Source organism: Lampetra planeri, chromosome 54 (assembly GCF_965212315.1).
Source record: "Lampetra planeri chromosome 54, kcLamPlan1.2.h2, whole genome shotgun sequence".
Classification (NCBI taxonomy): Eukaryota; Metazoa; Chordata; class Hyperoartia; order Petromyzontiformes; family Petromyzontidae; genus Lampetra; species Lampetra planeri.
In genome coordinates this window covers 546215-561745 of record NC_136160.1, presented here as the reverse complement: position 1 = coordinate 561745, position 15531 = coordinate 546215, and the positions used below count along the sequence as shown (strand labels likewise).

The following is a 15531-nucleotide window of genomic DNA, read 5'->3' as shown; positions in this document are numbered from 1 at the left end:
TAACATTCCAAGTAGACACGACTCACCGCACGCACCGCCAGGCACGCACACACGCACACGTGTGGCGATTCAGCGGAAGAGATCCTGTCGGTCTCGGTGACCAGCAGTTGCATCGTCCGTCTGTGAGAATCGATGACCGTTTGAGAGCGATGCAAACTGTACAAACGTTGCCTTTTTATTTTATTTATATATTGACACCTATTTACCCAGAAGAGTCTCTCTGAGTCTCATGACTCTTTCTCAGGGAGAGTCCTGCCAAATTTTGCGTCGGAAAGTATTGATTGCTATGTAATGCATCATCCAATTGGACCGTGACGCCAGCACACAATGACCCACTCAGGCGATAGACGTCATTGGACTTTTAATGTTGACCGTGAAGCATACGGCACCTACTCTTCCCCAAGCAGTCTCCCTGTTCAAATACCCACCCGGCTCAGCCCCGGCATCATCAACATCTTTTGTCCGGGATGATGAAGCCGAGCCTGGGATTCTCCGTTGAATCAAATGGCGCTGTGCTGGATGTCATCGAGAGGCTGAATCGCTACGATCGTTGAACCTCACGCCAGTCGAGTCGTGCGAGAGGGAGGCGACCTCCGCACCCCGCTCGCATCTAAATACTGTACTGAGTCATCGGTTTGCTTTGAACTTTTTGTACGCAATTACATTATTAATTATCACCGCAACTAAAAATAAACCCCACACTTCGACTTTCACGCTGTTTCAGCAACGCCACCCACGCGGTTGATCGTCGCCGAGCCGCCCCGGGGTGGTCCGCCTCTTGAACCCCCGAGAGGGGTCACGGGTTTGGCCCCGAGCGGAAACAAAATGGAATTTTAAAAAGCGTTAAATTCATATCGCACAGCGGATTCGGTCCCCACACTCACCAGCTGTCGGTTAGACCAGGCCCAGCTGTGCAGCCCTCTCACAACCCACGCGCTGCTCGCGCGCTCCCTGTAAAACTCGGTCCCTCTTCCACTAAAACCTGAACGCCGCGACGATAAACCGGGCAGAATTTAGGGCAACCGTCACCAAATCTAACACAAATTTGGATGGAAACGTCCAATTAGAATAGGCAAAGTGTCACACGACAACCCGAGGTTGCGTGCTCTATAGACCAATCAACAAACTCTGTTTTCGTTGCCGAGATGTAACTCAATCACTCAACACCCCCGCGAGTCGTCAATGTTATTCCAGTGACGAGCGCCTCGCACTGCCCCGTTCATCGTCGTGAATTTGTTCCCACGAGGGGGAATCATCACAGGGACAAGATTCGGTAAAAAAAAACGGTGAGGACTTGGGAGGGAGCCGAGAGCAGATGTGCTTTTTGAGTGGCTCTGTCAGTTAAGCCAATAATACTTAAAAAGTCAAGTTTTATAGAAGTGTTATTTACTATTTTGAATATTTGGATTTACATTGTTATGCAACAAATTACATAGTACTATTACAATGTTCAGCCCATCTGGGTATTAAATTAACTTGTCTGGAACCTACTTCGTTAAACTTAGATCAACACTGCACTTGGACAAATGGCAGCAGCTGCATGTTTTTCATGGGTGGAGTGCAAATTTCTTTTAAAAAATCAAGTACCTCTCAACCAGCCAAGGTCTCCATTGCTCACCCAGTCTCCCTCACCCGTGCTGGGCCAATCCCTCGCCCACCCACATTGGGGCTCTCTCCCCTTCCCCAGGTCCCACTCGCTCCCCCGGGGCCCGCTCGCTCCCCCGGGGCCTCTCTCTCCCACGGCGGGCTGCTGCAAGTGCGCGCGTTACTCTACAAAGTCGAGGCACTTTCAAGTCGATCGCCGCTGCGGCGCAAGGAGCCGCGCTCCAACGCGGCGCGTGCGGGCAGCGGCAAGCGCGCCACTCGACCGGTATCGCGCGCTGTAAACAAAACAACGGTAACCGTGAGATGGAACGCAAAGTCCCACGAGCCGGAATGGTCACCTCGTCGCGAGTCGTCTTTCCGTCAACACGTGAGGGAATGATGGCTGCAGACTCTGCCACTCCGGACCGAAACGCCGCTCCTCTGCAGTGCAAAAAAACGATTTGGGCAAAAAAACCATGTGCTGCCAGCCACGGGTAAGCCCCGCGGTTAATAGCAACAGTGGCAGCAGCAGCTCTACGGAATGAGGGCGGCAGCCGGCGTCGCGTTGTGGCCGAGCGGAGAGCAGCGACGAGTCGAGCCGTTGTCCGTAAACGAGTTGCGCCGTGAGCTCACGCTCCCGTCGCTCGACCAAACGATCGTCCCCCACGCTCGCTTCGTTCAAGATACAGCAGGGAGGGGAAACTTTTTACTGACTGAAGGCCGAATAGGACTTTCAAATGCCCTGGGGAGAGCAACCGCAGGCACGCACGCATGCCGATGCACCTCTGTCTGTAGCAGGGTACGACAGAGGTGACCGTGGGTTCTAAAATTAGCACAGCATTTCCAGGTGGTCGAAAACGTTCCACCCTCCAGGACCCGATTTAGAGTTTTTCAGCAGTGGATAAATATCGTTCGTGTGCCGCGTCAAGTAAAATGGCAGGTCGTATCGAATGAAGTCCACAAGCCATGGCAAATGAAGTTGTGGGCTGTGTGGAATGAAGCCGCGGGGGCCCATAGGTTCTCACCCCTGCTCTAAGGCGATCACATGATTACACACAAACAAAGTGATTTCGAAAACCGCCACATCTCTGAGGAATTCCTTGTCGACCGGGCCGGCGGCCAACCCAGAAGTGGGCGCTCGTGGCCGTGGCGCTTGCCTCTGGCCGTCCCTTGTGCGTTACTACCCCCCCCCCCACCCCTTGTGCTTCACACTCTCCCACCGCGTATTGGTGCCGACGCTACGCCAGACTCGTGCCAAAGGAACGGCACCGCCGAGCATCGTTCTGGAATAGGGGTTTTGATTTTCTGTTTAACCATAGTTTTATATATAAAAATGTTTTTTTAAATGCCCACCCCTGCAGTAGCCCGAGATATCGAGGACCCGCATTACACCAGGGTGCTGGGGGTGGGATACGGTGAGGGGGGTGGGTTTAGTGGGGGTTAAAGGGGGTGCTGTGGTTTCGCGAGGGGGGCCCGGGGATCGATGCTGCCGTGTGGCTGCGGCTCTCGTGACGATTCGCGGTGCTCATCTCTAACGGCCGAGGGTCGACCTCCGAGTAGGGGCACCGCAAACCACCAGAGCCAAGGGAGAGGTACAGACAAGCGATGACAATGACGGCGACGATGTGAGACGGAGCACTCGCTACAGGAACAGAACTTTACTGGGTCCTGATGACTATCATCATGGCGATCATATGACAGCGTGCTCTACATGGGGCGAAAGTGAAGGGCTTGTACTAATGATGACGGCGACAGTGATGATAGCGACGATGGCTATACGTGACAGAGAGCACGCGCTACGTGGAGGGGGAAGTTCCTTTTTGACGTGGGGGAAATGACTCTCAACTTGTTTTTACGAAGCGGAGACTCCTCCAGGAGCTGCTTCGGGGTTGGAGACACCGAACAAATGCACGTTGCCCCCACCTATGCTTCAAAACCGGGTCCTCCAGCGTGGCGAGGGGATGGTCCCAGCCCAATCACCGGTGACCCAAACATCCCTGGCGCAATTGGCTCGCGGCGTAAATCCGCTGAATCAAGCTCTCAGAATTAATTGTTTAGCTTTTAACGACATGCACCAATCTATGCCGGGCGTGTATAGTATGCGCACCCCGAGTAGCGTGCATATAACGAAGCCACGAAAGCGGACTGAGTAGTAGTTCTGCGACGCCGTTTTGCGGGGGCCGTTCTTGTGGCAAGGGGCGGTGCGCTGCTCCGTGCTCCAAATCAAGACGACCTCCTCGCACGAGACACCGGCAAAAACCGTTCAACACAAGCGGAGGGAGGACCGCACGGCAATGGTCGCTCTGCCACATGTGTTGATGCTGTGCCACGTGTTGTTCCATGTCTGACGTATCACTCCGCGTGCCGGGAGATCCTGAAAAAGCGCTCGGAGGGCTAAACGGCGCAACCACGGAAACATACGCAGGAGCGGTAAATCCAAGGGGACCTCAAACCAAACAAACGGGAGCTTGCCCCATGGAGATCTACGAAGCGCATTCGGACGGCAAGCCGGCCCGATCCGGTCACCAACGGGCGCTGGCATTGAACGACGGACCAACGACGCCCCCCCTCCCCAACCCTCGCCCCCCCCCCCAACCCTCGCCCCCCACCCCAAACCCTCGACCCCCACCATACCACCGGCCGGTCCACCGCGCCGGTTTCACTCTTGCCGTCTCCTCATAGACGCAGCCCCCTACAGGGAGCCGGCGCTTTTGCCTTCGTCTTAGCGACCCAGTCCGGCTCGCCACCGACCCATGACAACCCGTGTCGCCAAATGCTCACCCTACGAGCGTGCCATCTTAACTCTGACAGCGCGGAGCGGCCTGTCATGCGTAAGCCGACCTCCGCCCCCGGCCTGGCGAGCGACCCCCAGCCCGAGGATGAACGTCGAGCCCTCTGAGGGCGACGTCACCGGGCGGCGAGCGGAGTGGGGAGGGAAGATCGAGGGAGGCGACTCTAGGAGCGTGCCAAGCCCGGCCCCATCTCTCCATCATTGAATCGGCACCGGCGGCACCGTGCTGGCGTTGGCGGAGCTGCGCGAGCGTCGCGTCATCCGCTCAGCGCCGGGCAAAATTGCTGCACACGGCGCAGCCGGACACTCATTGGCTGGAGGGGCACGCCGCCCAGCCACACCGCCCGTCTCCTCGGGCGCTCGCCACAAGTCATCCTCCCGCGTTCCCGCGGCGATGCCATCTTGGCTAGTGGCGGGGACAGGCCCCGGTGGTCCCCTCCGGTGCCGCCACCTCTCTCTCCCTCTCTTTCTCTCCACGCCGCCGCCGCCCCGCGCCGCCGTCAGCGTGGCACGCGGATGCGGAAGAGGCCCTGCTCCATCTGCAGCTTGAAGAGGCGGCAGTTGGCGATGCGCAGGGCGGCGCAGCCGGTGCGGCGCAGGTCGGAGGGCAGCAGCGGCTTGGTGTGGTGCCACGTGCCCGTGTTGCGGCGGTACTCGCGCACAAAGTCGTACTGAGTCCCTGCAGATCGCGAGGGAAGATCGCGACAGGGCAGAGACGGATGATGATGAGAGCCTGGCGGTCCCATTACTTAAGTAATAGAGTCATCTCGCGATTATAGGTTTGATTGCTGGACGAATTGGATTCAAAACAAAGTTGCCTCGCCAATCACACGCGTGCCTCTGGACGGGAGGTGCTGGGTGGGGCTTGGCGACACCATCGGCCCTGTCAGGCTGCGCGTAGCTTGTAGGGGCAGCCGCCATTTTAACGCAGGTTGATTATAACTTTTAGTCAATTGATCGGCCTTGTTGCCAATTTGGTCCTGGCTCTAGGGGAGGAGCGTGGGAGTGAGCGTGAGGCGAGTATGGGGCGAGCGCGGGGCGAGCGCAGGGTGAGCGCAGGGTGAGCGCAGGGCGAATGTGAGATGAGTGCTCACCCGTGTCGAGGTCCCCGACCAGGTAGATGCTGGCGCCAATGGGGACGGCGCCGTACACGAAGGAGGCGGCCGACTGCACACTCAGCATCTGGTCCGTCAGGTACGTCCACCTGGGCCACGCAAGCGCGGGGGAGGGGCGACCGTGGGCAGAGGGGGCAGGTGGGTGAGGGAAAAGTTTGGGATCACGCGGGCAAGTGTGCGGTTCTACGTGCGTGTGTGCGGTTTTGCGTGTGTACGGTTTTGCGTGTGTGTGTACATTGTGTGTCTATTTACACGTTTGTGTGTGTGGTTGTACGCATCTGTGTGATTGTACGCACGTGTGTGAAGTTGTACGCACATGTCTAGTCGTGCGTGCGTGGATGTGTGTGGTCGTGCGTGCGCGTATGCGCGCGTGACTCACCGCTTGACCTGGTCGTGGTACATCTCCGACTTGCACGTCACCATCTGTCCCTCGGGCACGTTCTCTCCCTCCTTACGCCGCACGCCCCCAAACACGTAGAGCTCCTGGCCCACGCCACACGCCACCGCGCCGAACCTGCAACCGCCATCAGCCCCTCTGTGTTTACGCGCACGTTACATGCCGGTCACCTGACTTCTGGGATCAAAGTGCAATCTACCAGCAACCGCATAGCGCAGCCCGTTTGGGTTGGGAATTGGGGGATTCGAGATTTCGGGGGATTAGGGGATCGGTTGATCAGAGATCAGTCAATCGGGGATTAGGAATCAGGGACCAGGATCGGGGGATAAGGGATCGTGGATGCCAGGCCGGGCTGGGAGTAGGGGTCGCACCGCCGTTCCTTGAGGGGACAGATCGCCGTCCACTGCTGCGTCTTGGGGTCGTAGCACTCGGCCGACTCAAACAGCTTCCCATAGCTGCCGCCTCCCATGGCGTAAATCTTCTTCCTCATCACCGCATAGCAACCGATCTGGCGGGGGGTGAGGGTGGGGAGCAACAGGGGGAACGAGGGGATGAGGAGGAGGGTGGCGATAAATGGGGGGTGGGTGCGAGCTACCGGGCGACGCAACGGTTGGCCGACTTGCAGAGCAAGGTCGATGTTCTTACGCTCGTGGTGCACACGTCGATGTTAGGACATCATGTGAGTTCGCAACGTCACGTGACCCGTCGTTCCATTGCAGAAAGATACTGCCGAAAGGCCGCCCCCCCTGCAGCTTCTCATTCCGGGTCAGTTCCCTCCCGGGTCGCGTCTCTTGCTCCATCGCCACCTGGTGCCGAGGCACGGGGCGGCGCAAGGGGGCTTTTGGCTCGGTGGTGGGAGGGGGGAAGGGGGGGGTCCGGATGGGGAGGGGGGGCGAGCGGGGGATAGCGGCATGGCGCACCTTGCGCAGGATGGTGATGTCGGGCAGCAGCGACCACGTGTCGGTGTAGATGTCGTACGTCTCTCCCGACAGCAGCTCCGAAGTCTCGTCCTCGCCGCCGATCACGTACAGGATCCCGTCGATGTGCACAATGCCAAAGTTCATGCGCGTCTGGGGTTGGCCGCAGGAAATCGGGTCAGAGTGAGGGTCAAGGGTTAGGGGGGGATGGATAAAGGGGTTAGTCAGGGTTATAGTTAGGGTGTACGGTTGAAGAGATTAGTCAGGGTTAGGGGTTACGGATTAGCGGGTTACAGTCAGGGCTAAAGGAGCCATCAAACAAGACGAGGAGGGTGGATGGGGTCATGGGATTAATGACGAGGACCCCTTGGGTGGGAGGGACCCCAGTGTGGGTGTGCGGAGCCCCCACCCCACCTCTCGCATGGGGGCGATGGCCGTCCAGCTGTTGTTGTCGGGGTTGTACTTCTCCCCGGAGCTCAGCACGGAGCTATCACCATCCGACCCGCCGATCGCAAAGATAGATCCCTCTGAGCCACGGACATGGGAAGAGAGAAGTAACGGCAGCGATCATCACCGTCGCGATCATCATCATCACATCGTGTGCTGCACCGAATCCATCGACATGGCGCTGAACAACACGCGGCACACCCTGAACACGCGCCGGAAACTGTGACCGCTCAACCGCCAACACCTACGCGGTGGTAAAGATCGTCGTCGTCATCATAGGCCATTGTCTATCAACTCCTGGATGAGGACAAAACCCGGATTCCAACCCAACATCTCAGTGGTGCCGGGTCAGTGTCTCCGACACGGCCATTATGAAACCCCCATCCGCCCCGAGCCGGTGGGCGCACCTGCGGAGACGACGCCGTGGTTGACGCGTGCGGTGCCCATGGGTGCCAGGTCGATCCACAGCTGCCGGTTCGGGTCGTAGAGCGGGCACATGCAGCGCACCGCCGCCGTCGGCTTGCGGGAGCTAGTGGTGCCGACACGGGCGGCACGTACATACAAAGACAAAGATCCCCCGTGTAGCCTTAACAGACTGTTGGGGCGAGCGTTATTGGCGAGTGCACGAGGGGGTGGGTGGCGAGCACCGCGTCCGACCGCCTTTATAACACGCGCAGGGGACAGTCACTGCGGAGGCTTTCGTGGCGTGAAGATGCGACAGGAGAAGTGCACACGCCGGCGTTCACCCCCTCGCGCCGCTCCTCTCGTAGAAGAGCGGCGCTTGGAGGCCACAAACCTTCCCAGAAGCGTAAATCAATAACGATGAGAAACCCTCCGCTGGGATTACCGCCTCCGAATCATAATCGCATCTCTGGCATGGGCGCGCCAAAACCCCGTTTTACCCCGTGCGGGCCGAGCAGAGTCCTCTCTCTACGACGCGCCCCCCCTCTCTACGACGCGCCCCTCTCTCTACAACGCGCCCCCTCTCTCTCCAACATGCAGCCCTTTGGCACCACGTTCGACGTTTCGCTCGGCGAACGTTCGTTTCCCCAAGAAGCGCGGCACCGACAGCCCGGGTCGGAGAGCCGCGGGGCGCAAGCGCGGAAGTGAGCGCGGCGGCCCCGTCGCACCTGCGCTCCTCCCCGCCCACGGTGACGATGCACTCGGAGTAGCCTCGCGGGCGGAAGCTGGAGAGCAGCGCCTCTCCGCTGCGCGTCTCCGTGAGCGGGATGGCGCACTCCTGGATGATCACGCGCACCAGCGGCTCCCGCAGCATCTGCTCCTGCAGGAAGTGCGGGTCCAGCGTGTCGAGCCACACGGCCGTCATCACCTCCTTCATGTGCACCTGCCACGCCGGAGGGCGAGGGTCACAGATCGAGAGAGGGGTGAAAGGGGAGGAAAGGGAGAAGGGAAGGGGGGGGTGAGAGGGGAGGGGACGGGCAGTGCCCCAGTGCTGGGCCGCGCGGGGATTCCCTTCTCGCCCAACACTTTCTGGGTCGCCTCCAGCCGGCGGCACGTGACCAGCAGTTGGAACAGCCACCACAATCACAGCGACGAGAGGCATACTGGAAGCTGCGGTGCCAGACCCGGCTGGATATTCAATGCCCGGCCGCACGGTAAACTCAATCGTGAGAATGACCGCGATCGGCAGTGGCAACGCTGGCACAAGACAGGCGCTCCCCCCCTCCTCCTCCTCCCACCTTGCGCTCCTCCAGGTCTCGCTTGAGCCACTGCAGCACGGCCTCGAACACGTAGCGCTCGTTGCCCACGTTGAGCTTCTCCAGGGACATGATCTCGCGCAGCTTGGAGGCAGACAGCTCCAGGAACTCGTCGGTGCCGCACACGTCGCGGAAGTGCGTCTCCAGGAACTCGGTGGCCACGTGGTGCACGTGCAGCAGGGAGTAGTGCAGCGCAAAGTCCCGGATGCCGATGCAGTTTTCGGCGACGATGCAGCTTTCCAGGAAATCGCAGCAGAGCGCCTTGAGGTCAGTGAGCAGCAGCAGGTCGGCTCCCTGCACCATGTCCTGGATCGTCTCCTCGCTGAGGCGCACCTGGTGGGGGGGGGGTGGGGGCGCAGCGTGAACCGGCGAGCGCTCCGTCAAGCGTCGCGACGGTTACGGGGACCGGAAATTGTAACAGGCGACAACTTTGGTCGCGTCCGGTAATCTCGGGCCCCTTTAAAAAATGGCGCCTGCCCCTCACATCCTCCCTCCTGAAGGTGGGAAACCGCCTTTCCCCCCTCTTTATTTTTATTAGTTGCAATACAGATGACAACATCGCAACAATTGTCCTTTGTCGTTCATCGAGAGAAATTCTTCGCCGACACATCTTGTACGAATGAGCGGTGCGTTGGAACAAGCATGCGAGCCCCGTCGCCCACCTCCCCCGTGTAGATGTACTCCAGGATCTCGTGGATGACGCTCAGACCCACTCCCTCCAGGGTGATCTTGAACACCGTGCCGTTGTTCTTGGGCGGCGAATAGTTGAACTTGGTGCTGTAACGACGACAACGATAGCGACGGGCGTTCGGTCAAAACGGCGAACACCGCGGACGCGTAGCACGGAGCGGTGCCCCGGCGGTGCCGCGCGAGTCCCTGCCGGCCCCGCCGCGTCCTCCGCCCAGCGGCCGCGCGTGCCGGGCGGGGTCGACAAGAGGCTCGTTTGTCTCGCGACGCCGCCCCGGGGGGCGACGCCGACGCCGCGCGTTCTCACACGCGTCCCCACGCGCGAAGCGCCAACCCACGCGTGCATACAGGCTCGGGGTGCCTGCCTGTTGATTCCGAGTGGGTCGCTGATGACGTCATCGCCCGCTGCTCTCTTGTGGCCGATGGGTTTGTTTGTTTCGTGGAGTCTGCCGATGGTCTCGCCCATCGTCCCTGCCAACCCGCATCCACAGCTCTCCCACGGGTTTGTATCTCGTGACCCCAACCCTGACTCAAGCCCCAGGTTTGCACGTTCGCCAGCCTTTTCCGAGTTGAGACCACGTGACGCACGCCACGGGCCCTTGCCTAATGCTGACCGCCGCGCTGCTGCGGCTCTTCAGCTTTGTCCATGGTTGGTGGCGGTGCAGCCCACATTGGGGGAGCATCACCTAATTACTATAATTGTACATAGACAAGTTTTCTAACTTAATTACATCGCAGTTGTGCGATATGATTATAGTAATAGACACATTGCGAGAAAAAAATTATTTAAGTATTATTTTTCTGTTTTATCTCGTATTAGGAACACCCTATGTTTTAAGTACCTGGGGCCCCTTGAGTCTCTTGGGGCCCTACTGCTCTTGTTTGGATTTCCCAGTGCCGCCACTCTCCTTGCTCCTCAGGGGAGAGGGACGTTAAGCGGAGGTCTTTGGCAGGAGCACGGAGGTAGCGAAGGCTTTCAGCATGGCCGTGACCTAACCTCGCCTGATCTAACGTGACCCGGCCGGCCACTGTTGCTAGGGGGGTGAATGCGCCCGTGCATCCGCTCCGTCCCCGCCCATCCCGGCCGGGTGAGTCACGGTTTCCTTGCCACCGCGGGCGTGGGCCATCGCGCCAGAACCGGCGTGTCCCGACACATTCCACCTGGCGGCAGGTAACTCGCAGCGGCCCCTGCAACGCCATAGACGTGTACAGTTCTCTAAAATACCACATTTTCTTGGCACGTGCTGTGACGGGTACTGCAGGATCCGACTATGTCCGTCCAGTGCTTGTCGAGCTTCTAGTTGCCGAACGAATCGATGATAAGGTTACACTCATTACACACAAAGCACTTGCCTCAAATGAACCACAATGCCTTGCTGATCTCGTCAAGGAGCACCTCCGATTACCACGGTTGGCTACGTATGGTGCAAAAGAAGTTCAACATATATACATACATAATACCACCGGCACTCACAACTACTGACGCTCACCGCACCGCCCACTCATCCCCACAGCCACTCGCCGCACCAGCCCCCACCCAGGTACCATTCACGTGTGCGGCTTCACCTCACAACTCATCACACAGCCACTCACCAAAATCCGCGCACCACTCACCCCCGCCTAGCCTCCCTATTCCCTCACTGTCCACAAGCCGATCATTTGGATCTGGATTAAGGGCATCTGGGTGAGGAGCCCCCCCCAACCCCCGCCCTAAACGACACCACAGCGGATTACCGCGGGCGTGGGGGAGAGACGCAGCCCTCGTCCCCATTTCACCGTGGGAACCGGGCAGCAGGGCCACGGGGTCGGGTTGCCACCTCTGCAAGGCACATAATCTGGGGCGTGTCACGGGGAGAGGAACATCTCTCACACTATCTGTGGAGGAGTTTCTTCGTGACCGCTCCTTGTCGCCAGACAGGAGCACACGGAAGGGTCGAAGGTGGCGTGCACGGCAGAGGCCTCGTCTAGGTGAGAGGCACCGCAGCCGAGCGTGCCGCTGAGCCACTTTGGGTTGCGCTCGTGCTGGATTTGATCGCTGGGTTGAGAAACCGTCAGTACACGGGGACTGAATGGGGGGGGGGCAGGAAGTCAGGAGCAGGGATGACGGCGGAGTAAATGAATTTCCAGACTGTGAGGAGGCAGCAGACGAATTTGAAGGAAGTTGCTCGTGGGACATTATCATTGTTGTTTGACATGGCTGATCGCCCCCTTACGTCAGGATAGAAATCACGTGAGGTAGTTGTGGTGGTGTCGTGCTCTCGGTTTAATTAGGGAGAGAAGCTGGCAGGATGTGAATTCACGGCTGCGTGCCACATGCCCCACTCACCCGGCACAGCCACTCACACGAGCCACTGACGTGCCCGAGCTGGTCAAATCTCGCAATCTAAGCAGGTCCCGGCCTGGCTGGTACTCGTATGGGAAGACTGCCGTGGTGAGGCCTCGGTGAGGCTCTCTTGTATATTTAAATATTGTCAATCAACGCACATGAATGCATCGTTAGTTAAAAGGCGTATTAAATGTGCACGTGCTAAATGATATAACACGAGACTGTACGCAATGTAAACGGTGTACGACTGTTTCTATCTTGTTTGTGAGCAGCAGAGGGCGGTGCAATAAAACCAATGATTGAACTGTACTTCTATGCTCCCCCGCATTCACCAACCCGCTCGAATGCAGCGTGGTGAAGTGTGGCGAAACAGCACCAACACTGACGAGCAACTGAACCAAGAAGCAATGCACGCGGGGTGGTGTTGTTGTTGTTGGCGTGCTCGGGGACAAGAGCGGGGGGGGGGGCAGCAAGAGGCGCGCGTGCTGCGCAGAACACGCGCAGCCCCAAGACGACGTGGCCGTGGCCACCACCACCAACCCAGCCACCGCCACCGTGAAGAGAGGCGAGCGGCTTCACGGCACTCCACACAGAGGAGGAGGGGGACGCCGCGGAGGGTGCCGAGGCCTTCATCCAGCAGTGGATTGATCACGGCCGATGACGACGACGATGCGAGCTGCGTGAGATGCGTGAGTTGGCGCATGCGACAGAGCGCGAGCTGGGGGGTGGGGGCTGTGGGGGGGCGGGGGCTGTGGGGAGAGGGGCGGGGTGTGGGGGCTGTGGGGGGGCGGGGGGTGGTGGCTGTGGGCGGGGGGGGTGATGGCTGTGGGGGGGGGGGCGGTTGTTTACACCACAAGGGAAGGGGGGGGGGGTGATGGCTGTGGGGGGGGGGTTTGTTTACATCACGAGGGGAGGGGGTGACCGCCCAGCAGGAGCTGCGCTCAGCATGGAGACGACGAGGGGTGGGGGGGGCAATGATGAGTTTAGTCCGACGGTGGCGTGCCCCCCTAAATGAGTCTCTGAGTCCCGGGGAGCCCTCCCCCCCCCTTCTAAGCGGCACCAGTCCCCACGTCGGGTCCCGCTCAGTCTCTGGTTCCAGATCTCTCGGGGCCCGTCGGGTCCCCTGACCTCCAGGACGCTTTGGTACCAGCCCCTATCACTGATCCCAGGACCGCGACGTCTTATGTCCCTAGATCTCACGAACCTCGGCTACAAGTCCGAGTGATCCCCCAACCCATGAATGGGCCATATCCCTCATCTCCTGGTCTCAGGTCTTCAGACCCATCATCAAGTTCCTCCCCTCACTGACTCCTGATCCGATCTCCGGTGTTTGACCCCCCCCCCGTGCCACGTATCCCAGGTCCCATCAGGTTCCCCGTCACGGATTCTCTCCTCAAAGATCCCGCGAACCCCCAGCCAGCAGGTCCCCGTCATTGACGGCCTCATCCCAGGTTCCTGCCCCCCCCCGTCACAGAGACCAACGCCGTCACCCCACCCGCTGCCACATCTCCTGTCAGCGATCTGCAATCCCTGATCCCAGGTGGCCCCCTCCTGTCACCGGGGGGGGGGGGGGGTCTGCGGCCGTCGGCCCTCACCGTATGTAGGGGCTGACCGCCGCCAGGAGGTTCCTCTGCACGGGGATCTCGGCACCGTCCACCACCAGGGCCGAGTCGCAGAAGATGGGGTCCGCGCGGAACGAGCGCAGGTTCTTGAGCAGCTTGCGGGAGTGCTGCGGGTCGCTGAACAGGGACGAGCCTCCTCCCTCCCCGCCCGCCGCTCCGCCAGCCGAGGCGGCCGCGGCGGCTGCTTCTGCTGCCCCGGGCTGCTTGGCCATGGCCGCAGCCTCCCTCCTCCTCGTGCGTCTCTCTCGGCCTCGCGACCTCCACCAACAACAACACCACCACCAACACCACCACCCCTCGCGCTGCTGCTGCTGCTGGTGTCGCCCCGAGTCGCGCTCCGAGTCTGCCGCGCTGAGCCGGCGGGCCCCGTGTGCAGGACGCGGGGGGGGCGCGGGGGGGGCAGTGGGGGGGCGCGTGACGTCATCCGAGGCGTGTTGAGGCGCGCCACGCCGGTATGTGGTGGCGGTGGTAGTGGCGGTGTCGTGGTCTGCGTTGGCCTCGACGTGCACATAGCCTGGCACAAGCGCCGCGGTGACGTCACCGCCACTTAGCGGCGATTGGCTGTTGTTGTTGCGCTCGTGGAGTGGTTGGCGTCACCTCGCTACGACCCCGGCCACCCGAGTTCGATTCCCGCTCACGGCCAACACCGTGGCTGACGAGGATCCGAACCGCGCCCGGGTCTCCCCCGAGGTCGACTCAAGCTCGGATGAGCACGGTGGCTACGTGCGGTGCGAATCAAGTTCAATACACGTGCCTGGAGCGATGTGTAATCATCGCCACGAGAGAGACAAAGGCGGCCGGACGTGGTGGTGGACACCCACGCCGTCGTGCCGACCTGCATAGGTGCTCGCTAACAGCCCTAACAGTCTGTTCACAGACTGTCCACAGGCTATAAGGGGGATATTTGTCTTTTGGTGGTGCTGGTTTTGACACCAATTATACAAAATACAACATCGGATGTTCCAATGACAGCAGCGCTTCATTGCGAGAAGCACACAGTGTGTGGAATGGGCCGACGTTTTGGGCAATGGTCCTTCAGCAACGTAGCAGCAATTGAAGGTGACAATGTCCGGTTCGGGCGACGTTTGAATGACAGCGGCACCCCCCAAATCCAGCGGTGCCTCTCGCTGCCGGCAAGTCGCTCCTGCGGCACGACGAGTCGCGAACTCGGGACATGGCGAGGGGGAATGAAACTCTGGCGAGCTGGGGGGGGGCAAGAGAAGGAGATGCCGAGAGGAATGAAACTCTGGCGAGGTGTGGGGGGGGGCAAGAGAAGGAGATGCCGAGGGGAATGAAACTGGCGAGGTGGGGGGGGGAAAGAGAAGATGCCGAGAGGGAATGAAACCCTGGCGAGGTGGGAGCAAGAGAAGGAGGAGATGCCGAGGGGAATTAAACTGGAGTCAAGAGTTGAGAGAGGGAATATCAGCTCCTGGTACTGTCTCACAAGTACGAATCGATGTAAACTGTACACAACTATAATTTTAACGAGACTGACGTGAGGTTTGTGTATTTCGAGCGGACGAAAAGTTTGCAAATGAAACAAAAATAATCGAGAATCAAAACAAATTAAACGGCAAATTATTCTCAATTCCTGCACCACCAATTCCGAAACGCGCAATCGTCGTGGCTTCACAGCCTCCCCGTGTTGGGGCGAGTAGCAGCAGCACCAGCTATGAAGGCCGGCACTGTGGCACACGAGGGGGGCTGGGGGTGGGTGGCCAGCACCACGCCCGGCCGCCTTTGTCTCCCCAGTGGCGACGTTCACTCCGCACCGCGTCGACCTAAGATGGCAGCCGCGGCTTCACCGCTGGTAGCATCACGTGTGCCGCGCGGGCGAATCACGTGCGACAAAGCGGGGGAGGGGAATGGCATCCCCCGACATTTCGTCCAATCAATTCAAACTTCACTAAACCCGCCTTCCTCCGTG

General features: G+C 59.7%; 1 protein-coding gene across 1 annotated transcript; it reads right to left on the bottom strand.

The window, feature by feature from the left end:
- Positions 1 to 4206: 4206 nt before the first annotated feature.
- Positions 4207 to 14851, bottom strand: GAN (gigaxonin). The gene is made up of 11 exons (XM_078617667.1): positions 13578 to 14851; positions 9632 to 9746; positions 8952 to 9302; positions 8382 to 8596; positions 7659 to 7780; positions 7219 to 7331; positions 6808 to 6957; positions 6259 to 6395; positions 5870 to 6004; positions 5470 to 5579; positions 4207 to 5054 (listed from the first exon to the last, which is right to left on the bottom strand). Exons 1-11 carry the CDS (start codon positions 13814 to 13816, stop codon positions 4876 to 4878), a joined length of 1866 nt encoding a protein of 621 aa, XP_078473793.1. The 5' UTR covers positions 13817 to 14851; the 3' UTR covers positions 4207 to 4875.
- Between the last annotated feature and the right edge of the window lie 680 nt (positions 14852 to 15531).

Excerpts from the sequence above, each read along its gene's own strand:
- GAN (XM_078617667.1), bottom strand. The coding sequence starts at position 13,816 with ATGGCCAAGCAGCCCGGGGCAGCAGAAGCAGCCGCCGCGGCCGCCTCG. Across the intron at positions 9,747-13,577 it reads GCGGTCAGCCCCTACATACG|CACCAAGTTCAACTATTCGC; the intron begins GTGAGGGCCGAC and ends TCGTCGTTACAG. Across the intron at positions 8,597-8,951 it reads GAGACCTGGAGGAGCGCAAG|GTGCACATGAAGGAGGTGAT; the intron begins GTGGGAGGAGGA and ends CCGGCGTGGCAG.